This window comes from Giraffa tippelskirchi, chromosome 4 (assembly GCF_054371585.1).
Source record: "Giraffa tippelskirchi isolate mGirTip1 chromosome 4, T2T-mGirTip1v1.2.pri, whole genome shotgun sequence".
Classification (NCBI taxonomy): domain Eukaryota; kingdom Metazoa; phylum Chordata; class Mammalia; order Artiodactyla; family Giraffidae; genus Giraffa; species Giraffa tippelskirchi.
In genome coordinates, this window is record NC_137278.1 from 170,633,410 (window position 1) to 170,656,081 (window position 22,672).

The 22,672-nt window shown below is 55.7% G+C and overlaps 1 protein-coding gene across 7 annotated transcripts in view; it reads left to right on the forward strand.

Moving 5' to 3' along the window:
* The window catches only part of TOM1 (target of myb1 membrane trafficking protein), a 39,240-nt gene extending 29,629 nt beyond the window's left edge, over window positions 1-9,611 (forward strand). For 4 of the 7 annotated variants that reach the window (XM_081595932.1, XM_081595934.1, XM_081595938.1 and 1 more), the window contains 7 exons: window positions 104-137; window positions 532-625; window positions 1,308-1,428; window positions 3,919-3,994; window positions 7,585-7,644; window positions 8,582-8,621; window positions 8,701-9,611. In XM_081595932.1, coding sequence (XP_081452058.1) covers window positions 104-137; window positions 532-625; window positions 1,308-1,428; window positions 3,919-3,994; window positions 7,585-7,644; window positions 8,582-8,621; window positions 8,701-8,855 — 580 coding nt within the window. In that variant the 3' untranslated portion in view covers window positions 8,856-9,611. Of the gene's footprint in view, window positions 1-103; window positions 138-531; window positions 626-1,307; window positions 1,429-3,918; window positions 3,995-7,584; window positions 7,645-8,581; window positions 8,625-8,700 lie in introns of all 7 variants that reach the window. The other 3 variants (XM_081595933.1, XM_081595935.1, XM_081595936.1) reach the window with 3 other exon arrangements.
* Window positions 9,612-22,672: the final 13,061 nt, after the last annotated feature.

Below are 22,672 nucleotides of genomic sequence, written 5' to 3' on the forward strand. Positions count from 1 at the left end.
CATTCCGTGGGTTTCGAGACCTGCAGTGGGCAAAGCTCTGGCCTGGCTTTGCTGAGGACCCTCTTCGTCTGTCTCCTTGACCCAGGTCTTTTCTGTCCCGTAGGTTTGAACGCCTCCGAACAGGCCAGATCACCAAGGTAAGAAGCAGCTTCTCCATATTAATGACAGGAAGGGCTGTGCCCACCTGCCTCCCCGGGTATCCTGGCCAGAATGTGTCTTCTTAGCCAGGCTCTTAGAGAAGGCTCCTTCTAAGTTTTTTTGTCACTGTCCTTTTAGGGTAAATAAGGTTCTGCCACCAGCTGATGCCCCAGGGTCTTGTGAACCTCCCAGCAGGTTCAGCTGAGCTAGAGGCCAGGGGGAGGAAGAAAGACTCCCTGACTCCCAGTCATAGCTGCTGGGGGTGAGGAGGGGAAGAGGAAGCCTAATGACACACCCTCAGGCAAAGAATGCAGGCGCCAGTGCTTCAGGGCAGAAGGGAATGAGGCTGCAGCTCCAGTCAGAGGGTGATGGTGGCCTCTCCCCTCCCCACAGGCCCCAAGTGAGGCCGAGGCGGCCCCTGACCTGATCGACATGGGCCCTGACCCTGTAGCCACCGGCAATCTCTCGTCCCAGCTGGCAGAAATGAGTAAGTGCAGCGTGGGGGGCTCTGGCCGGGGTACGTTACATACCATGGGTACCCCTGCGGCTCTTGGGGTGCCCTCTCATTACACAATTGGAGCTGGAGTGCCCACAGCAGAATGTCGGCCCAGCCCCCACCTCCCCAGGGTCCCCTGCTGAATCTTGCTGCAGGGCTCAAATCTTGCTGCACAGCTGGACAAAACATGAGGGACTCTCCCTCACAGCCCCACAGCTCCTGAGCCCACTTAGATCTCAGAAACCCCGCTATTGTGTGATTGCCCTTGGATCATATGGTGAACCTGGACACATCACGTGGACACCCTGGGCCCCTTTTCTCCTGAATAAGCTTATGCACAGAGCAGGCTTAGACCAGACCAGGCCCAGAATGGGCTCTTAGTACACGTCAGCCATCAACACCTTTGTCACTTGATCTGTTAAGTGTTACCGGCTGCGATCTGTTGAGTGTTACCGGCTGCCTGCTCAGAAGTAATTGAGAGAGAGAAGGTGAGGTGCCTGGTGTCCCTCAGCCAGCAGGTGGCCTGTCCCATCCGTATGGCCCACTCTGCCCCTACTCCAAATTGCCCTGCCTCTCCAGAACCAGCCTGGGCCTGGCAGGATGCAGCTCAGCCATGACTCAGTGTCCAAGGACAGCCAGGCAAACCCTTCATGTGGTCTTTCTGTCCCCACAGACCTGGGCTCCAGCAGCGTGAGGGCTGGCCTGCAGTCTCTGGAGGCCTCTGGCCGACTGGAAGACGAGTTTGACATGTTTGCGCTGACGCGGGGCAGCTCACTGGCTGACCAACGCAAAGAGTGAGTGCTGAAACCCACCCTGGGCTCCCGTGGTTTGGGTCCCCCGCTGTCAGGGGAGGGCCTCTCTCCAGGTCCCTGAGCTCGGTGTGTGAGTGGGCACACCAGCCCCTACCTGCACCTCTTCAGGATGGCAGAGTTCTTTCCCCCGAGTCAGCCCTACATGGCCTGGGATGGATGAGGGAGGGACGCCCGTTGGGTGATGACCGGCTTGGTTCCAGAATCTTACACAAGCCGAGCAGATGAGGAAACCAAGACTCTGAGAGGCTGGTCATTTGCCCCAGCACAGGCGGCTAATGTTTGACAGCGTTAGGAACCCCGGACTGTCTGGTTCTAAAACACAGTGTCTCCAACCCAGCCCAGCTCCCCACTGCACTGTACACCATCTACCAAGCCCTTGGGGGCTGGTCCAGTGATTTCTGCTATTCTGTATCCAGCCTTAATTTCCAGAGAAGTTGCATTATCCCACTCGAGTCTGCATGCCCTGCCCTTGAGCTGGGGCTCTATGCTTCCCGGGACTGTCCATTTTCAGGGAGATGCTTTCAGCAGTGGAGACCACGTGGCCAAGTGTCCACCAGGCCGGCTTCCCAGGACTGGCTTCATACAGACTGGTCAGGGGACAGGATTTGCTTGGGGTTGTTGTCAGCCTTTTGCTTGTAACCCCAGGGCAACCAGGTTGTACAACCAAGGAAAGGACTAGACTAAGGGAACTTCTTGGCAGACTCCATTCTGGTCTCCTTGGGAACTGTTGGTGGGCCTCCAGAGGGCCCAGGGGTCCCCCATCCACACTGGCCAGTCCCAGTGAAACCTGACAGGCTGTAGCCAGCCTGGCTCATAGGGCTGCTCCACCCACAGGCCGACCAGCCCTACGCTGTGAGCTGAACCCGTGAGTCTGGGGCGGAGTCTGTGCTCTCAAGCCCAGGTGCTCTGGGACCAGTGGCTCACAGTCACCTTGGAGGTAGGGGCGCAGTGAGGCTGCTGTGTGACTGGTGGCTAATGAGTCTGGTGGGACTTGCCGCCAGAAGGGCGGCCCGCCTGAGAGCCCCGTCCCGGCTGAGGTTTGCCGCCGTACTGTCCCTATTCTGGGGAGCAGGGCCCTGAAGGCCAGAGAAAAGCACACCCCGAGCTTGCTCCAGAGCCTGCAGTCTCTTGGGGGTGGGAGGTAGCCTGCCTGAGGACCACTGCCGTGCAGTGCTAGGCCGTGGATCAGCTCTTGCAAAGGGTCAGAGGCAGGGGAAGTGTGAGATACCCAGTTTTCTGGTTGGCTTCAGCACCCTTGCATGGTGAGTGGTGTGACAGGGTTAACTTGGCGATTCCCACGCCCTCCTGGCTACCTCTGTTCTTCAGAGAGGCTGCCTAAGAATTTGGGGGTTTATTCTAGAGGCCCCTTTAAGTGCCAGCCTACCCAGTCCCCAGGGAGGCAGTTTGGTGCTATCAAAGCTACGTGTGCTGTGCTTGTGCTGGTCCAGCCCAGCTCCAGCAGAGTGTGAGGTGCTTCCCACCCATCCTGCCGGGAAGAAGACCCCTCCTCCCTCATGGCGCAGGGCCTTCCTTTGAGGCTGGAATCCCAAGATTCTCATCTTTGCCTCAACAACTGACCTAGGGACTTCCTGATGGTCCAGTGATTAACTCCACGCTTCCAATGCAGGGGGCACAGGTTCAATCCCTTGTCAGAGAACTAGATCCCACACAACCACCAGAAAAAAAAAGACTGACTCAGTCTCACCTCCTCTCTGCTGGCAGTTCAGGGCAAGAATGACAGCTTTTCCCAAGCAGCAGGGCCATGTCCCCAAGGCCTCCCTGGATGTCCCCCTCTGTAGCAGCCAGAGAGACACCAGCCCCCTTGTTAGCCCGGGCTTTCCTCCCATTCCCCCTGAGCCTTCGCCAGAGACACAGCAGATACCTCCCTCCCCATCCTCCTCTGCCCGGAGGGTACAGTGTCCCCTGCATTTCCTCCCAGTCGCCACAGTTGGCACCCCCAAACACATGCAGAATCCTCACCCGCCGTCTGCAGGTTTGTTTTCAGCTGCAGAGTGGGGTTCCCCCATTCACAGCCTTCACAGAACCACAGATTCTGAAATTACGCAGTGGGGGCTGCTCTGGAGAGGGTCTAGATACGAGCTCTCCATGACCATGGGGTCTGGGATGCTGTGCTCATCCCTGTAGTGTGGCCAAATCCAGGAATAGGAGGTTGGTGGTCTTGGTCTCTGGCCCCCAACACCTTTCCTCGCTTCTCCAGCCTTGCTCTGCCTGTCATGCAGGTCACATGTCTGGCCCAGGTTCCCAAAGGCGGGAAAGGAGACCCTTTCCTCCATCCGCAGGCGGGCCTGCAGATTGGCGCCCCTCCTGGGGCCCCTGCCCAGGCACCTCCCGAGTCCACACAGGATGTGGGTCCAGCCCTTGCCTACCCAGCCCCCTCCCTCCTCACGTCAGCTGGCATGTCTGGTACGGTGAGGGTGGCAGGTAATGGCCATGGTGGCCTCTGTATTTCAGGGTAAAATATGAAGCCCCTCAAGCAACAGATGGCCTGGCTGGAGCCCTGGATGCCCGGCAGCAGAGCACCGGAGCGGTAAGCAGAGGGGCCCTGCGGCCACCCTGGGGTCTGTCCAGAGGAAGGCTGGGCAGTGCTTGCCTGGCGGTGCCCTTGGTTTATGACAGGAGGCGTGAGAGAGTGGATGGGAGGGGCTCGGCACTGACTTGGAGCTGAGCTAGTATTCATCCTCACTGCCCCTCCAGAGACCCGTTATCTGCAGGCATGTGGACAGAGAGGGACTGGAGGACAGACCCTAAAACCACAGGGAGGCACCCAAAGGTGCCACTTTTATTCCATTTAACTTCAGGCATGTGTGGAGTGAAAGCCACTTGCCACACTGAGCACGCTCTGCCAGCCACTTGCCCCCTCGGCAGGAACTCCAAGGACAGTTCCCTTGCCTTTGAATGTTTCCGGATGCCTTTTGGGCAGAGAGGTGGTTAGAACGTGCAGGACCCGGGCACTGGAGAGGCAGAGGCAGTGAACAGCAGGGCCAAGGAGGGGGTTGGTCACAGCACAGGGCTTCAGAGGCGCCGGTGGGACTGGGCGCTGGGAGGTGAAGCCTGAGGGGCAACTGGGAGGACTGACTTCTGCCTGAGGTGGGAGCCCTGGGCAGTCTGGATTGGGAGTGGAGGAGGGGGAACGTTTATCTGGCTTCATTTTAGGAAGACCGAGCCTGGAAGCTGGGAGAGCAGTCAGGAGGCTCTGAAAGCCATCCCATCTTCTGGAGTGGGGAGGGGGGGGTGCAGAGGGATTCCCAGTGACTCCCCAGCGGCGTCCACAGCGTCCCAGGAGTCATTACCAAGTCAGAACAGTGCAGGACAAGCGAGGAACTCAGATGCCCCCCTGGGTGCATTATGGACCTGCCACCATGCAGAGAGCGTTTACACCTGATTCTCAGAACCTCCCACTTGGATCCTGTGCCTTCTGCTGAGTGAGCACTCTGTGTCCCCCACTTACTGATTCATCACACAAACCCTGAAGGTGTCCCCTTTGCAAATGAGAAACCCAGGTCCCAGAGAGGGGTGAATGAAACCACAGATCTCACATCCTTCACACACTGCCTGGCATGGAGTGAAATGTTTTACCTTCATAGCACTACAGTGTGGTCGTCCTCACTTACAGAGGAGACACCAGGGCTTAGAATTGAGGTCATTTGCCCACGATCTCACAGCCGTTGGTCTGTCCAGCGCAGAAACCAGTCCTGGTAACGAGAGCCCCAGATGACCTGCAGAGCTCCAAGGAGCAGAGTTGCTCCCATGCTCACCCTTCCTTTTCCATGGGCCATCATTCTGGCTCCAAGAATCCAGATGAGTCCAGACAGTTGGGGAGCACTTCCCTCCCCCACCACCTGGTCTCCCATGGGCAGAGACTGACCTCACAGCCCTGTGCCTTCCTGTTATAGAATTGGGGTGGTGGGGGACAGATGTCACCTGCTAGGGGCACAGAGCAGCTCAGGGACCTGACGAACACTGGGACGAGGTCTCCTGGCTGCTGCCCCACCTGCCATCAGCCTTGGGGCAGAAACACACACACCTCTGCCTGCAGAAAAGCAGATGCTGACAAGTTCTGCCCGTTCATCTTTGGTGACTTGAGAGATTTAAGTGAGTTCTGCCAATCAGGGTACAGCTTCCTCCAAAGGAAGTCATAAAGCAGGTCATAAACATCTGCTCCTGAGATGCTCAAATCTGGCTGAGGGCTAAGGCTTTCTCCCTCTCAGCTGTCAAAACATGATTCCAGGCAGCAAAGTACCGAAGGAATCACGCGTCAACCCTGTAGGTGGCCGGCTGGTGTTTGCCTCCAGGGGTTGATGAATCCTGGGAGGTGAGGATGCTGGACGGCCTGTGCCAGGCCCCGGGCTGGGTCTCTCTGGCTGGGGAAGATGATCACAGGGTGATGGGCCAGGAGCCAGGACCCTAGGTTTCCTCCACCATCCGCCTGCTCTGGGGACCTGGGCATCTCCTTTTTGCCCATCGACAAACATGAGGGGAAACAGGTATAGCAGTGCTCCTGACACTGGGTGCCCGTCAGAACACCTTGAGAGCCCAGTGGGGGGCTGCCTACTCCATCCTAGGATTGTTCAGCACACCCACTGGGATCTGTGGGGTGAAAGTAGAGGGGGAGGCTTTGCCCCACCCATCTAGGACTCTGGGGTCCCCACAGGGAGATACCTTTCCTGTTCCCTTTCCGCAGCCACCACACCTGCACAAACATGGGCGTGCGCACACCCACACACACACATACATATACAGGCTCTTGAGGCAGTAGCAGGCCTGTGCTGGAGGAGGCTGCCAGTACACCAGTGGCCTGGCCTCCCCACCCCCCTCAGCGCGACTCTCTCTCACCCAGATGGGAGGCGGCAGTGAGAAGAGCCTCAGTGACTGGATGGTGAGACAAGGCATGGTGAGGAGGGGCCAGGCGCACTCACAGGAGGCCTGCCCAGGTGGTGCCAGCATCACAACCAGAGGCGTGCGGGGTCAGCCAAGGGCCTGCGGGCCCCACCCAGCGCCCAGCACGGTCCTACTGCCTCTGCTCTCGCTTCCATGGCTCCTCGGTGCTGCCTCAGAGCAAGGCCTGGGCAGCACCTCTGGCAGCTGGGAGGTGCCCGGGGCGCATCCGGGTCTGGGCCAAGTGCCGACAGAGGGAGCTGGAGGGTGCAGCCCAAAGAACTTGCTGCTGCTGCTGGTGCTGCTGGGAAGTCAGCTCTGCCGCTTCTCTGGTGACCCTGCCCCCTCTGGGGTCTCGGTGCTGAGGACGGAGCTTGGGGCCTGAACTGGCTTTGGTTGGAGAAGGACTTGCTCTCCCTCTGTTTCTCAGAGTAGCTGAGTGGTAGCTCGCATTTCCCAAACGTCTGCCCTGTGCTGGGCACGGTGCTGCGCTTTTTATCTCCCTCGTCTCTTTAATCCTCACAGCAACCTGGACCTAGACGGTAGGTACTGTCATCCTCTCTAATGATGAGCAGTGAGGGTGAGAGGAGCTAAGTCACCTGCTCCAAGTGCAGGGACCCAGCCAGCTTCCAGTCTCTCTGACCCTGGAGTCTGTGCCCATAACCTCCGGCTGGATTCTTCCACTGAAGATGCTTTTCAAGTGGGAAGACCCCACACTAGCCCTCAGCCCCCGCCCTGTGCAGGGCTGTGTGGCAGAGTCACAGTGACATATCACCTCTGGACCCACCAGCCTGGCCTCCTCTGGTCATCTCAGCCCCTTTCTCCTCACTGGCCCTCCTCTGCCCACTTCCACCAGGAACAGTGAGTCTGCGGAGGCTTGTGGGGACAGCCCACGGCCATGCCCTTGCCCCAGCCTTGCTGGCTGGCTGCCCACTTCCTGGGCTTTGAATAATCTCGTGTCAGTTGTCAGGAGCCCCTCTCCATCCCCTGCTCGGCCTGCTGGCCCGCATCCCCCTCGCCCACAGCCTGGCACCGTGGGCAGAACTCGGGGAGACCTCAGGGTCCCAGGCAGCTGGGCCGGAGCTGTCTTGGAGGGACTGCCATGAGGGGCCCGGGCAAGTCAACTGGCCTCATCCCATGAATGAGGGGCTTGGGTTGGGCAACTCCCCCGGGGCCGTAGCCGGTGGACTCAGGCTGGTGAGGGGCTCTGCCCTCCTGCCTCACTCCTGCCCTCCCCTCCAGATCCCTGTCACCCAGGCCTGCCTCATGGAGGACATCGAGAAGTGGCTGTCCACGGACGTGGTAAGTGGGGCCCACTCCTCACCCACCTCACCTGGGGCCCCCGTTTTCTCGTGAGGAAGTGACCGGTGGGGGCGGGCAGGGTGAGCAGCTGGTGAGAGCATCACCAGGGTTAGTGTCCCCTCCCCTGCTGCTTCCCCAGTACTTCCCCTTAGAGGGGTCCCAGCCTCACACTCCTCGCAGTCTCTGGGGCCTCCCCTTGCCCAAGCGTGCTGCCCCCGTGAGGGCCCACTGTGAGCAAGACAGGCCAGCCAAGGGTAGCAGGGATGTGAGATGCTCAGATGCTCTGAGCTCAGCACCTGGGGTAGCTCGGGGAGTGGTGCCCAGAGGGAGCCCCATTGTGCAGAGCGGAGACTGATGGGCAACTGCCAGGGGTGCTGTGCCAGGAGAAGGGGGCCTGGCATACTCCAGAGCCCCTAGTGTGCAGGAGGGGCAGTCAGTCCAGGCGCCCTTCCAGGTTTCTTCCCCAGCCTCTGCCAGCCCACCCCCCATTCTGAGTATCAAGGACCAAGTGCCTGGGCACTTTCTGCAAGTGGCCAAGACTGTGTTTCTGCCCAGGGTCCATCCGTTTTGCCCAGTGGGTGAAGGCTCACCCCCTGCCCGGCCCCTAGTTGAGTGTATGTAGCTGACACAGGCTTGGGTGTCAGCCTCTCCACCGTGGGCAAGTCTGCCCATCCCTTTGGACCCTGGAAGGGGAGGAACTAGTGCCCTCAAGGGCACCACACCCTGCGCCTGGCACTCTCCCAGAAGTCTCCGCTTTAGCTTGCCAACACCCCCATGAGTGTCACCAAGCAGAGAACTGAGGCTCAGAGAAGCCAAGTGACACCCAAGGCCCTGTGGCTCAGAAAGTGGTGGGGCCGAGGTCTGGACCCCTCTGGGTCAGCAGCTGAGCCCCGTCCCGCCGTGCCCGCAGCTAACCTCCCTTCTTCTGCCTTGTCAGGGGAATGATGTGGAGGAGCCCAAGGGAGTCACCAGTGAAGGTAGTAGACCCTGGCCCTGCCCACCCTTCCCCCGCTCTGGCCTCCGAGCCCAGCCCCAGCCTCTCTCTGGTTGCTCTAGAATTCGACAAGTTCCTGGAAGAACGTGCCAAAGTGGCCGATCGTTTGCCCAACCTCTCCAGTCCCTCAACCGAGGGGCCCCCAGGCCCCCCACCCAGCACTGCCCCGAGAAAGAAGACCCAGGAGAAAGACGACGACATGCTGTTTGCCTTATGAGTGTGGGGCCTGGCACCCTGCTGCCCGAGCCCCGGTTGTTCCCACACCCTGTGGCGGAGGCCTGTCCCTCCTTTGGTGTTAAGGCTGCTTGGGGGTGGCTTGTCACGTGTGTCCTTCTCTTCCCCTTGAGGTTGGGGCCGTGCTACCTGGGAGTGTGGGAGGCAGCTGGATGAACTGGGGGAGTGAGTCAGTTCTACTTTGGGGCCCTGGACACTCATGCCTCCCCTCCCACCCCCACCAACCACTGCAACTTTGCTGAGGACAGGAAGGCCCCGGGCTGGAGAGGCTGGTCGCTTGGTGGCCCAACGTGACTCCCCTTGTCCTGGGTGATCCCCTCCCGGGACCCGCCCCCAGAGGAGCCCTCTTCAGAGCCCACACTGCCAGTCGAAGCCTGGCCAGAGGCTGGAGACAGAAGAAGTTTCTGTCACAGCCTCAGGCCCGTTCCCTAGTGCCTGCCTTGGAGCCCGAAGGGTTGGCCAGCTGTTGAGGGCAGGGCCTGTGGCTCTCTACTGAGAGCGCACTGTCCAAATAAGCTGCATGTGTTAGGGGAAGACTTCACCAGCCCCAGGCCGCCAGGGGGCTTCCGGCAATGCCTGAGGCTCCTGGGTTCCCCCGTGACCTCCACTGCCTTGCCCTCCTTTCTCTGTACCTCCCTCGCAGGGCTCCACTGGGCACTGGGCCCCTCACCTGTCAGTTGATCCTCTTGACTGGGAGAGGTGCCTTTCGTATCCCCAATAAAGGTAGAAGAGCACCCTACTACAAGTGTTCAGTCTCCAGGAGGGAGCTACTTGGCCTCACCAGGGGCAGGGACTCGGCTGGGCTGGACTGGGCTGAGGGCTGCCCACGAGACAGACATCTACAGATGGGGTAGGTGTAGCTGCAGGACTGGGCACCCAGCCAAACCTCGCACCAACACAGGCTCCGCCACTAGTTCCCTGCCAGGCGGCCCCGTTGCTCTCTGTGGGTGACATGTCTGCATCCTCAGGGCAGCCCCTGCCCAGCAGCAGGAGCTCTGTGATCACAGAGACGGAGCAGGTGCGGGTGTGGCGGGGCACTGAGTCTGCAGGGAGGACGCAGCCATCCTGTCCAAGGCCCATGTGCCAGGCTCTCTGTGAGCTCATGGCATCGTCTCCACAACCCTGGGTGGAGCAAAGTTGCATCTGGTTTTTCAGAGGCTGAGTCTCTGACTCGGTGGGTCCTGTGAGCCACCCCAGATGCACTTGTTTGTCAGGTGCTGAGCACTTCCTCATTTATCAGTACATCATCCCCATTTTTCAGATGGCAACACTGAGGCTCAGTGTGGAAGCCTTGGCACATGGCTCAGGAGCTGGGCCACAGGTCAGGTGCTGGTGTCAGTTCTTATCTCTGTGGCAGCTCAGGTGCCCTGGTCTCAGAGTACAGCCTTTTCTGGTCTGGAATCTTCACATCAGGCTCCCCGAGAGTCACTGCTTGAGTCACGTGAGAGCCCCCAACCCAGCAGCCCCTCGGTGGTGGAAGGGAAGGGGGCTGGTGTGGGGCTGGAACAGTTGACCTGCCTAAAAGGTCAGCCCGTGGAGGAGAGCAGAAGTCGGAATGCCTGGGCCTGGGGGCCGAGTGACCAGAGTGGGTCCAGGGGCCTCAGCAGCCCCCATCTCCCGAGAGCAACAGGTGGGCTGTGTGTTCTGAGGCGTGGCCTGGAGCCGGGCACACAGGAAACCAGGCCCACCCAGCCCTCCATGAGGAGCTGGAGCAAGGGGAGTAGCTGCAAAGCAGGTACATGGGACCAAAGGCTTGTCCATCCTCCAGGCAGGGAGGAGGGGGCTCATTGTCCAGGCCACGGTTTGGAGCGTAAAGAGAAACCAGCTTGGAGAAAGACGGCTGAATGTGACCTCTGACCTGTCTCCCCAACCTGAACCACCTTTCTCTCCCCACCACCCCCTGGGGAGCAGCTCTGTCCCTGTCCCTGGGCAACCAGTGTCAGCCTGGTCTGACAACTTTTTAGGAGATGGAGGCGCCCACCCTTCAGTCACACCAAGCTCAACTGGTCCGAAGGTTACCTCCTGCATCCTGCATAAATTTGCTGTGTCCGCCCAGGTAGTGGGAAGGCTCTGGTTCTCACAAGATTAATATTAAGCATCTCCCGGGCGCAGTCCAGCCTTGCCTGGCTACTTGACAGTGACCCCCATGCCAGCCCTACCCAAGGATGCTCAGACTCGGAATGAGGAGGAAGCCAGAGTTGGTGTACCGTGCTGTCACACGGTCCCCAGCGCCTCTCCATCTTCTCCTGCCTCAGGTCATGCGGAGGTGGCCAGGTGCTGGGGACCGCAGCCCAACTCACCAGGCTGCCACCCCCCGACAGCACTCAGGACAGCGGATGGCTTCCAGAGGCCCCTTCCTGGGCTGTTCGGGCCAGTGGTCAGCAGCAGTGCACCGAACCACCAGCCTCTAGGGTGGTGGCTGAATTCTGTGTGGGAGGAAGGCCCCAAAGCACCTGCGTTTTGTGACCATCTTTTTCATAATACCCACCTGTATCATGAAGCTGGGAGCCTCTGGTGGTCAGATAAGAGGACTGTGGTGATAATAGGTGGGTTACCCGCCACCCCTTGGCCTGACTGGACGGCTGCCAGGGACGCTCACACACGTGGTGGGGCAAGCTATGCCGCTGAGCTCCGGCAGGTGTCCCACCTGCTTACTGAGCCTCCAGGTCTCTGACCCGGGTGCCCTGGAGACTGGGGCCCTTCCCCGGCAGCCCCCCAGCTCTCACCACCCCACATTCCTGCTGCAGGCCCTCCCCTGGCCTGGGCCTTTCCACACCTCACAACAGTCCTGTGGAGTCAGTGGTTCTGACCACTGCTCACAAGTGGGAAACGGGCTGGGGGGAGCCAGGAGGGAAGGGTGGGACCCGGTGCTTTGGGTGCTGTGGCCTCTGCTCCTCTCTGCCCACCTTTCCTCCAGGTGAGTGACGGCGAGCCAGGAAACCCTCAGTGGGAGCTCCAGGGGCTCATGGCCTGCGCATGGCTAGAGTCGCCTGTTGCTTCCTGCATGTGGGTACCCCCAGAGTGCCAGTGGCACACTAAATGTGGTTCTGTGTACTGAGAACTCAGAGGTGAATGTGCCAGGCCCAGTGGGCCCCATGGGAGGGCAGGGGGCAGTAGACACAGGTCTAAGTTCCACATGAACCACCTATTCTGACGTGAAGAAAGCGGAGGCTGATGCCAAGGAACAGAGCCTGGAGGTCAGACAGGGCCCAAGGCCAGTGAGGTGGGGCCTGCCCCAGAGAGCCTGGCCTCAAAGGTGTCCAGGCTTCCCCTGGAGGGGGCTGCCCCACCTTAAGGGCCCCTCCAGAGAGAAGGCGTCTGGGGCTGGGATGGGTGAGGGAACCCTGGCAGAAGCCACCAGCGCTGGCCAGGCTGGGTCTCCTGGCAGCAGGTGGTGTTTGATTGGCCATGGTCAATCGCAGCAGCAGGAAGCTGGGGGGCCCCCGCTTAAAGGATGACCAACTGCAGGCGGGAGCCTTGGCCTGGGGGCAGGGGGGCAGGATTATCCAGGCGCCAGCAGCTCCTGCTGGGCCCAGCCAGGGGCCTGGGGAGGTTGAGTGGAGCCAGTTAGGTGGGTAGGGAGGAGGGAAGTACTGACCAGAGCCGCCTTCAAAGCCCCCTGGCAGAGCCTCCACCCGCTTTGCTCCCTCCTGGCTTCCCTGACCCACCAGCCCAGACTTGGGCCTGGACACTGACCCCACTCCCCGCCTCCCAGTGTCAACATCTAAGCTCTCCAATAGCCAGTCATGATGCAGCCCTTCTGAGCTGTGTGGCCTTAGGCAAATTACTTAACTTCCCTTTGCCTCCCATTCTCTCACTTGCAAATGAGCTCGCGGCAGTTGCTCCCTCGTAGGGCTGTTCCGAGGGTTAGTTAAGAGGACCAGTAGCATAACTCCTGTCAAGGAAAAATGTTCCAACATGTCATGAATGGTACCACCTGCATCCAGAATGGCCTCTGCATCAGACACTCAGCCAGGCGCACTGCCCTGTCAAATCCTGGGTAATTTCAGAGACCCCAGCTCAGCATCCAGTATTGCCTTTCCAGCTCTCAAGGGTGCTGGCTGCCTCCCGGACAACCTGGGTTCCAACAACAGGGACCTCGTGCCCCTCTCTTGGGTCTGAGCTGCTGCCCCTGAGTGGGGCCATGGTGCCTTGATCCCAGCAGTGGGAGAGAAGCAGGATCTGCCCGCTGGTCTTGGATGGTCCTGCTGACTCACGGCGGGCACTTCAGAAAGCCCTCCCCCCATCCCATCCCCGCCCCCACACTCTGCCCTCTCTAAGGGTGGCTCTGGCTCAGGCCGGTGTCCCACATCGACCACAAGGTGGCAGCAGTACTCCATGTCCCAGGGCCCGTGGGGCCAGCGCCTCTGAGTTGACAAGAGGAGGGACCCACAAAAGGGAACCCTGGGTGGGCAACACGGAGCCACGGCCCTCTGAGCTCCCCAAAGCTGCACGTGCCTCCTACGAGGTTACAGAGTGCACTCATTTCTGTGGGGACGCTCGGTGGACGCAGCAAGCGGATCCATGTGTATTTCCAACTCTACCTGTATATGCAGGATAGCACAAGTTTATACAGTCACAACCCAACACCACAGATCTCCTCCAGTTTTCCATTCCCTGTGCCCCCCTTTAACTGCAGAGCCTGGTTCCTGCTGCCCTTCATGTACAGACCTATTTGCTCAGTCCCGTCGGTAGCCAGTCACCCTCTGCCCCCACCGGCCCAGCCCTGAAGGTGTCCTCACCTTCCTTGGGTCCTGACATCCCTGGATGGACCACCAGAACCCCTGCTCAGACCCCACCCTACCTGGGGCCACCGCAGCACAGCCCTACCCGAGGCTGCTGCCTGCCTTGCCTGGTACTGCCTAATGATTTTGGACCATTTACCCAGGACAGAAGAGGAAGAGGGGATTTCACTTTAAGAAGCATGGTCAGGGACTTCCCTGGCAGTCCAGTGGTTAAGACTCCCTGCTTCTACTGCAAGGCGCTTGGGTTTGATCCTGGGTTGGGAGCTAAGATCCTGCATGCCACACAGAACAGCCAAAAAGGTTAAAAAAAAAAAAAAAAGGATGGTCAGAGAAAGCCTCTCCAAGGTGATGTGTGAGTCCCATTGTCCCCGCAAACCATCCAAAGGTTTGCACAAATCTAGAATTTACCCTTCCAAACTACCATCGCCTACCTCTTACATCACAAAACACAAAAATCCTTAGTGAGTTAGTGTGCCATAACAGAGTTCCACAGACTGGGGGCTTAAACAGCAGAAGTGTTTTATGTCATAGTTCCAGGCCGTGGGGGTTACAGTGCCAACAGGTTGTTTGGAGGCCTCTCTCCTTGGTTTGCAGACAGCCATCTTCCCTCTGTGTGTATCTGGGTCCTCATCTCCTCTTAAACCAGTCGTACTGGATTAGGGCCATGGGGTCTACAGTCTGAGGTCACAAAAAGTCAGGCACGAATCAGTGTCTCACATTCTCACATTAGTGACCTTGTTTTATCTTAATTACCTCTTTAAAGACCCTGTCTGCAAATACAGTCACATTTTGAAATCTTAGGGGCTAGGACTTCAACAGATGAATTTGAGGGAGGCACAATTCAGTCCACCTGCTCAGATATAGAGTCCCTCTGGCCATCTTCCTAGGGCATGCCTGCTCTGCTTTGGCCCCTGTCCCAGAACAGGATCATCCATGACCCACACCAGCTCTGCAGAGGGGTGACCATGTGTCACACCCACCTCCACCCTCTCCATGTCCCCTCCCCTGGTAGGGGTTTGAGGGCAGTTTAATCCATCCTTGGGCCAATCTGGCCTTGGGGGTCAAGGAAAGACCAGCCATGGGGGCCAGGGGCAGAGCAGAGAAGGAAGGAGGTGGAAGCAAGGGGACCACAGACACCCAGAGCCTAGGCCAGGGGCTGTCCTGGGCCCAGTTGCCACCTGCTGTGTTTTAGAGCAGATCCAAGGGAGTGACCTGGTGGGGTTCCCTTCCACCCACCCTGGGGCACCAGGACCAGGCCCCTTCGTCTCCCTTTGCCTCTGACTCAGGACTCTTGTGGCCTCTCCCAGCCCCTGCCCGAGGCCAGCCTGCACCTCTCTCCCCTGTAGTCCAGCTGGCTTCATGCCGAGTTACAGCTGGCTGGGCCACTGTGTTATCACCGACAAGAAAACAGCAGCCCAGAGAGGTGAGGGGGCCTGTCTGGGCAGGTGTACTGCCTCCCTGTCCAGAAAGAGGCAGCTCCCAGCCCACCCCAGGAGCTCAGAAAGGCCAGGGCGGGGGTCTTATTTGTCAGGCTAGAGGCTGTGCAGGCCTAGCGCTGGCAGGGAGTCAGCAGACACGGTGGCTGGCTTACACCGCCACTGGTTTACGGTGTGGTTTGAGGCAAGCCCTTCCCTCCCGGGGCCTCAGTATCCCCAGCTGTCAACCCAGGAGATTGACTAAGTGATCCTGGGACTCCCTCCCACTCTGCTCTTCTGCTCCCTCAACCCCCAAACTCCACAGTCCTCCCTGTGAAAGAAAAAATTACATATATGAGGCTAGAAATCCTAGTAACAGAGGTAGCAACATGGAGTCTCAGGGTTCTCCTGCTCCAGGACACACAGGAGTGGGAAAATGCCTGCCGACCAGGACAGCAGAACAGGTAGGGGAGGCCCTGGGCCACACTAGCTGCCCTCTGGGGAGCTGGCAGCCCCAACGGCAGAAAGGAAGTGAAACCCAAGCTGCGAACCTCTTTGCACTCACCACCCCTTGCCCCAGCCCTGGGATAGCCCCTGAAAAGAGGAAGCTAGTGGTGCAACAGGAGAGCAACCTGCCCTCAGGCTGCACAGGGTAGGGGTGGGAGCAGCCCAGCCCTGGGGCTCCTGAGATGGAAAGGAAAGGAATCACAGGTTCCCTGGAAACTCAGTGGTAAAAAATCCACCTGCTGATGCAGGAGACACGGGTTCAATCCCTGATACAGGCAGCTGAGCCCGTGCACCACAACTGTTGAGCCTGTGCTCTGAAGCCTGGGAGCCATAAGTATTGAGCCCACATGCTGCAAGTACTGAAGCCCTCGCACCCAAGAGCCCATGCTCTGCGACAAGAGAAGCTACTGCAATGAAAAGCCCACAGATCGCAGTGAAGACCCAGCACAGACAAAAATAAAAATTTTTTTTTTTAAAGAATCTCCATCTTGTGGAGGAGAGAAGTAGGCTCAGAAAGGTCAACTACTCAATCCAAGGTCACACTACTGAGAAGTGGACTGGCCCCACTGAGTCCTCCTCTTCTCGGAGGAAAGAGTTCTACTGGGGGGTCAGATAAGGTGCATTTTATTCTGATACTGGGGCAATGCCTAGGGCTGCTTTGGGGCTAGAAGAGTCATCATGTGTGCAAGTCTGTGTGCATACATGTGTGTGCATCATATGTGCATGCTTGCACAAATAAATGTGTGTGTGCCCCTAAAGGTGGTGGGCTGGCTGCACCATTTAGTCTGCAGGAGCGTCCTGGTCACCTGTGGGAAGGGTGCTGCCAGGGTGAGGCAGAGTCTCTTCTCAGGCCCAGAGTGACGCAGAAACTTGGCCAAAGTCACAAAACAAATCTGTGCTACAACCAGGATTAGAAATCAGGTCGCCTACAGATCCGGCCCAGCAGGAAGTGGGGAGAGGACAGCAGTTGGAAGTCCCTCCGTGGAAGCACCTCCTGGCCCCTTCCCGCACCCCAGCTCCCACAGAATGTTAAACCTCAGAGACCAACTGGTCCGCAGGTTGTAAACCTCGCACCAAGGACTTCCTTTATCATGGCTTCTCCAGGACATGACTTGCAAGTTTTTTTGGCCTCAGTTTTTTGCCTACAAAACACTTTGCAATGCATTGAGGAGTTAATGCTTTACCTTTTGTGTGTCATGGTCAGACTGCATCACATAGTGAGGCAATTTCTCATTCCAGTCAGAAATAGCCCCACTGGGCCCATCCACAGTTTGGAACAGCCCCAACACCCGAAGGGCAGGAGCCAAGGACTGCTGCACTGTGTCAGGCGCCCACAGGCCTTGGCCTTCACTTTCACCACATTCTTGACCCCTGGCTTCTGCACTGGCCCCTCCCTCATGGTCGCACTCTGCTCCCCACCTGAAACCTCAACTCTGGGTTACTGAGTCCAAGCTCATACCATTCACTGCACAACAGGCCAGTGAATTGAGAGATGAGTTGTCAGTACAGAGAATAGTGACTTTATTTGGAAAACCAGCAGACCAAGAAGGTGATGACTCGTGTCCCAAAGAACTATCTTACCCGAGTTAGAATTCAGACTTCTTTTTCAGTGAAAGAGAAAGGGGTGTGGTTGAGTGTTGCAAACTTATTGGTGCGGAATCCTTTGTTCTTCTAGCTTGTACGTCTGTTGGCATGATGTTCCTATAATCCTCCAACAAAACAAATATGCTTTTTTGTTTGTTTTTTGTGTGTGTGTTTTGTTTTTTAGGGGAAGTACTCCTTTACCCACCTCCAGGCCCAGCCCTCAGACACTATGTTCCTGACCCTTCTTTCCAGGCCTGTCTCTTTTGCTAATGATTTTTTTTTAATATCTATTTACTTATCTATTTGGCTGTGCTGGTCTTTGTTGCAGCATTCAAACTCTTAGTTGTGGCATGTGGGATCTAGTCCCCTGACTAGGTATGAAACCCAGGCCACCTACCTACTTTGAGATTGAGGAGTCTTAGCCACTGGATCACCAGGGAAGTCCTAAGACAAATGTTATTCTCTGTTCTGCAACTTTTTATCTCTGTATGAATGGAAAAGTATTATACCTTTAAAGGTCAGAGCCTTGAGAATGGATTATCCCATATTTCAGGCTATAGGCAGCATTCTTTTAGTGACTAACTTGTAGCAAAAGCAATAGAACACACAGGCTAAATTGAAGAAACAGATCCAATATGGAGTCAGATTTGTTCTTCTCTGTGACACCTGCAGGGGCTTCTCAGGTGGCACTAGTGGTAAAGAACCCTCCTGCCAATGCAGGAGACATAAGAGATTGATTCAATCCCTGGGTCAGGAAGGTTCCCTGGAGGAGGGCATGGCAACTCACTCCAGTATTCTTGTGTGAAGAATCCCATAAACAGAGGAGCCTGACAGGCTACAGTCCATGGGCTCGCAAAGAGTTGGACAAGCAGCTTAACACACATGCACACATGACACCTGCAAACCCAGGCTATCAAATTGTTTGAGTCTCGTTTGTCCCACCCTCCGTGACACTTGGGAATCTCAGCTTTTAGACCTGGACTTGTGGTGAGAAGCCCCACCCCTTTTGCCCCTCACCCCTCCACAGTTACCCTCCCACCAAGAGCTCCACCCATTGCCCACCCACTGAGGCTCAAGAGTGACACTGCTGAGCCTTCTCAGATGCTGCCAAGGAGCTTGAGGACCAGGCAGGGTGGTCAGAGACCTCCAAGTGAGAACACCCAATGCTGTCCAGCCTCGCCTCCATCTCTCGGTGTCCCGTTCCCCCTAGCCAGGCACCACCGGTCCGTCCACCATCCCTCCATTCATTCATCCAACACAAATGCCAGTATAGCCTCCTTCCTTCCATCACCGTCTATCCAGACTGCGTAGATGCCTGCCACATAGGGGACATCAAGGGCCCCCAGTGAAAGCCACAGACACAGGGACACCACACAGTAAGGACCACAGCAGCAGCCACTGACAAGAGATGAGGACCTTTCTGTCTTTCTCATCCCCACCATAGCCCACCAGAGAAGAAAGGGATCCAGAGAACAGAGGAAAGTGGGAGTGAAGGAGCAGGCCTCCCCACCCCTTCCAAGTCCCTCCAGCAAGGACCTCAGAGCTGAGAGAAGAGTAGGAGCGGGCTGGAAATCGGATGTGAGATTTAACTTTGAACCTTTTCATGCTTGAAAGTAACAAGAGGAACTTCTCTGGGGGTCCAGTAGTTAAGACTCCGAGCTCCCACTGCAAGGGGGGCGGGTTCCATCCCTGGTTGGGGAACTAAGATCCCACATGCCACAGAGGTTTGGCCAAAAAAAAAAAGTAAGAAGAAAGTTGACAAAACTGCTGGAGGTGTCGAAAAGGCTGCAAATGGGAGGCTGGGCACCATCAAAGGCAGGGGATGGAGAAAATGAGCAAAAGTCACAGTCAGGTTTGTGAACTGTGACTTGGGATCTGCACGCTTGGAGGGCAGCATGGGGAGAGCAGAACTTCTCTGTGTATCAGAGGAAGATGAATCCTACATTCCGATGTCCACGGCCTGCTCCCAGAGAGGGGAGGGGAGCCCAGAGTGAAGAGAAGGGGAAGAGGAGAGAGGAGCCAGGGTGCCCAGACAAAGGGTTGAGGAAGGTCTAGAGATGAACTACTGGGCTGGGGGAGGGGAGGGTACAGAGTATGTCGGGAGCCGCGATTGGCATTACTGACAAAATGGAGGCACGGCCCCAACCCCCTCTCCTCATCCCGCAGGCACGGTCCCGGGATGAAGGAGTTAGGTCTTGTGATTCTGACTTGTCCTTTCCTTCTTCCGGTTGAGTTGGCTGGAAAGAATGTTATAATCCATAACGTTAACTATTGACATTTGTTCAAGGATCTTTACAAAGAATGCTCCAGGATGAGCACATAGGCTGCAGCCTGAGACCATGGGAAACACTGTTATCTGAAACCTGCCTGTAAGGGGAATGTTTATGGCAAAAGAAGTTTGCTGAGTTTAGGGGTTAGGAATAATTAAGAATAGTTAGAAGCTAAAGGTTTAAGGTATGTTGTAGTGTTGGCATATTTTACTATAGCTTATGGAAACTAGGTATTTTAGAGATACTAATAGCCAAAAGACTTTTTAGGAGATGATGAGCTTAAGTTACTAGGGGATAGCAGGATTTAAAGAGATAAGAAATAAACTGAGGAATGTAATATACAGACCAGAGACAAACTTGAGTTACAATGTTATCACAAGGACATTTAAGAAGAAACTCTGAAGGACAACAATGATTTATGGAGACAGTAAATATGGGTGAGGGGAAACTGAAGATGTCATACCTCTGACCTAATGCTTTTGTAAAAGTATAAAAGAAAACCTGATGCTTAAAATAAACATGCAGCCCAGTGCTTTGAGCGAGAGACTGCATCATTTTCGTTCGCCGACCCTGTTCATCCCTTCAGGGCGTTTCCCTGGCTGCCGGAGCTGGACTCCGGCAAGAGTACCCCTGCAAGTTCCGGGAGAACAGACCTATCTAAGATGCCCTGTGTAGTGCCTTCTGTGTGGGATTTCACCCCTTTCTGTGACCCCAAGATCTTCATGTTCCGCTCACAAGTGTTTTGTCAAGATGGGGGTTTTATGGAAATAGAGAAGGGACCAAGTTTCATGTCTGAGTCAGCACCGTACAGAGCAGAAATCATTCGGGGAGAAGCGAGAGCAGCAGGGGAAGTGGTGAAAACATAAGCGTCCAAGAATCTCTGAAAGTTCGGAGGATTGTGAACTTTTACTGGACACAAAGTTAGAGGATTAAAGCCAGCAGCTCTGCCTTCTGCCCAGTGAATTCCTCATATGCAGCCAGAATAAATTGTAAAAGGCAAATCTGTCCATATTTTATAACACCTGCACCCCCAAACCCCAACACGCAAACATGAAACCCTCCACTTGCTCTCAGGTTAGGGCCCACTTCCTCGCCTGACCTGCAAGGCCCCTGTGGTCTGGGCCCTGCCACACTCTCCAGATCCTCTTCACTCTTGACACCCAGGCTGGTTTTCTCAACTCAGCAGTTCCACACCCTACTGACCACAGGACCTTTGTACATGCTGTTCTCTCTAGAACTGCCCCACCCCACCCCAACCCACAGTTAACTCACTCACCCTTCAGCGCTCAACTCAGACAAGCCACTCCTGACCAAGTCATCCATTCATTGTGGAATTTACCACACTGATTACACTGGCAAAGAGGAATGGAATAATCACAAGATGGCTTGGAATCCATGCCTTAGAATAATCATGATTCATGTCATGGTGCTAGGCACACCTTCCTTGAGTATGTTTTCATTTGAATCCCAAAGTGGAGGTCTGTCATTGGGGGGGGGGGGATGGCTGTTGAATAGACAGCCAACAGTGTCTGCCATATTACCATACACTGTACCCTCTTGCAGGGTGGAGGGGGCTAGCATCTATTTCTGGAAGGGAAGGGAATGGGCAGGCTTCCCAGTTGGCACAGTGGTAAAGAATCTGCCTGCCAGTGCAGGAGACACAAGAGACTCAGGTTCAATCCCTGGGTCAGGAAGATACCTTGGATTAGGAAATGGCTCACTCCAGCACAGGAGCATGAGTGAACTCACCATGTCTGAGGGCTGGACTCAGAATGGCCTGAGGAGATTGTGGGCTGTGTGAGGTGTAACGGAGCCTTATTACTGGACAGCTTGTTTTTCATATGGGTAAACTGCAGGTCTTCTTGGGCTCCAAAATCACTGCAGAGTGTGACTGCAACCATGAAGTTAAAAGACGCTTCTAGGAAGGAAAGCTATGACAAACCTAGACAGTATATTAAAAAGCAGAGACATCACTTTGCCAAAAAAAGGTCTGTATAGTCAAGCTATGGTTTTTCCAGTAGTCGTGTACAAATGTGAGAGTTGGATTATAAAGAAGTCTGAGCACTGAAGAATTGATGCTTTTGAACTGTGGTGTTGGAGAAGACTCTTGAGAGTTACTTGGACAGCAAGGAGATCAAACCAGTCAATCCTAAAGGAAATCAGTCCTGAATATTCATTGCAAAGACTGACGCTGAAGCTCAAGCTCCGATACTTTGGCTATCTAATACAAAGATCTGGCTCATTGGAAAAGATGCTGATGCTGGAAAATATTGAAGACAGGAGGAGAAGGGGGCAGCAGAGGATGAGATGGTTAAATAACATCATCAACTCAGTGGACATGAATTCGAGCAAACTCCAGGAGACAGTGACAGACAGGGGAGACTGGCATGCTGCAGTCCATGGGGTCTCAAAGAGTTGGACACAACTTAGCTACTGAACAACAAAACAACAAAACTGCAGGTGAAATCATGTCCCCTAGAACACACAAAAACCCCACACAACAAAACCTCCCAACTCAGTTAGCAACAAGTAAGATTTTTCATCTCATCCTCCAACAGAATCCTGGTAAAGACCAGTATGGAGTCATAGACCACTGCCATCAACTAAGCCTTAATCTGACACTCAGTCTTTGCTTGCTCACCCCAGTGGTGGGACACTTGCCGCTTCCCATAGAAGCCCATGTCACCTGGCCAGACCTCCAACACTGACCCACCATTAAGCCATAAAATCTGATTGGCTTATTGTTTAATGGGAACAAAGTTTCAGTTTAGGATGATGAAAATGTTCCGGAGATGGATGGTAGTGATGGTCGCTCCAGAATGTGAATGTACTTAATGCCACTAAAAGCTACACTTAACATTGCTTGAAAGGGACTTCCCTGGTGGTCCAGTGGCTAAAACTCCTCACTACCAATGCAGGGGGCCTGGGTTCAGTCCCTGGCCAGGGAGCTAGATCCCACATGCCACTACGAAGATCAAAGATCCCCCCCACCCATGCTGCAACTAAGACCCAGACAGACAAATAAGTAAACATTATTTTTAAATGGTTAAAATGGTAAATTTTGTGTTATGTATTTTTATCAGAATTTTTAAAAGTGCATTGCCTCTGGGCTTCACAATTTATAAGCTTGTGTGACTTTGAGTACTTTTAAAGTAACCATTTAAAGATTACTCTAAAAAATCTAATTAACAGTTAAGGCAAACCCTTAGGTGCACCTCACCCTCTTTGATCCTGATTTTTTTTCGTTCAGTCTTGTCCCCCCAGCTAAGAAATCTGGGC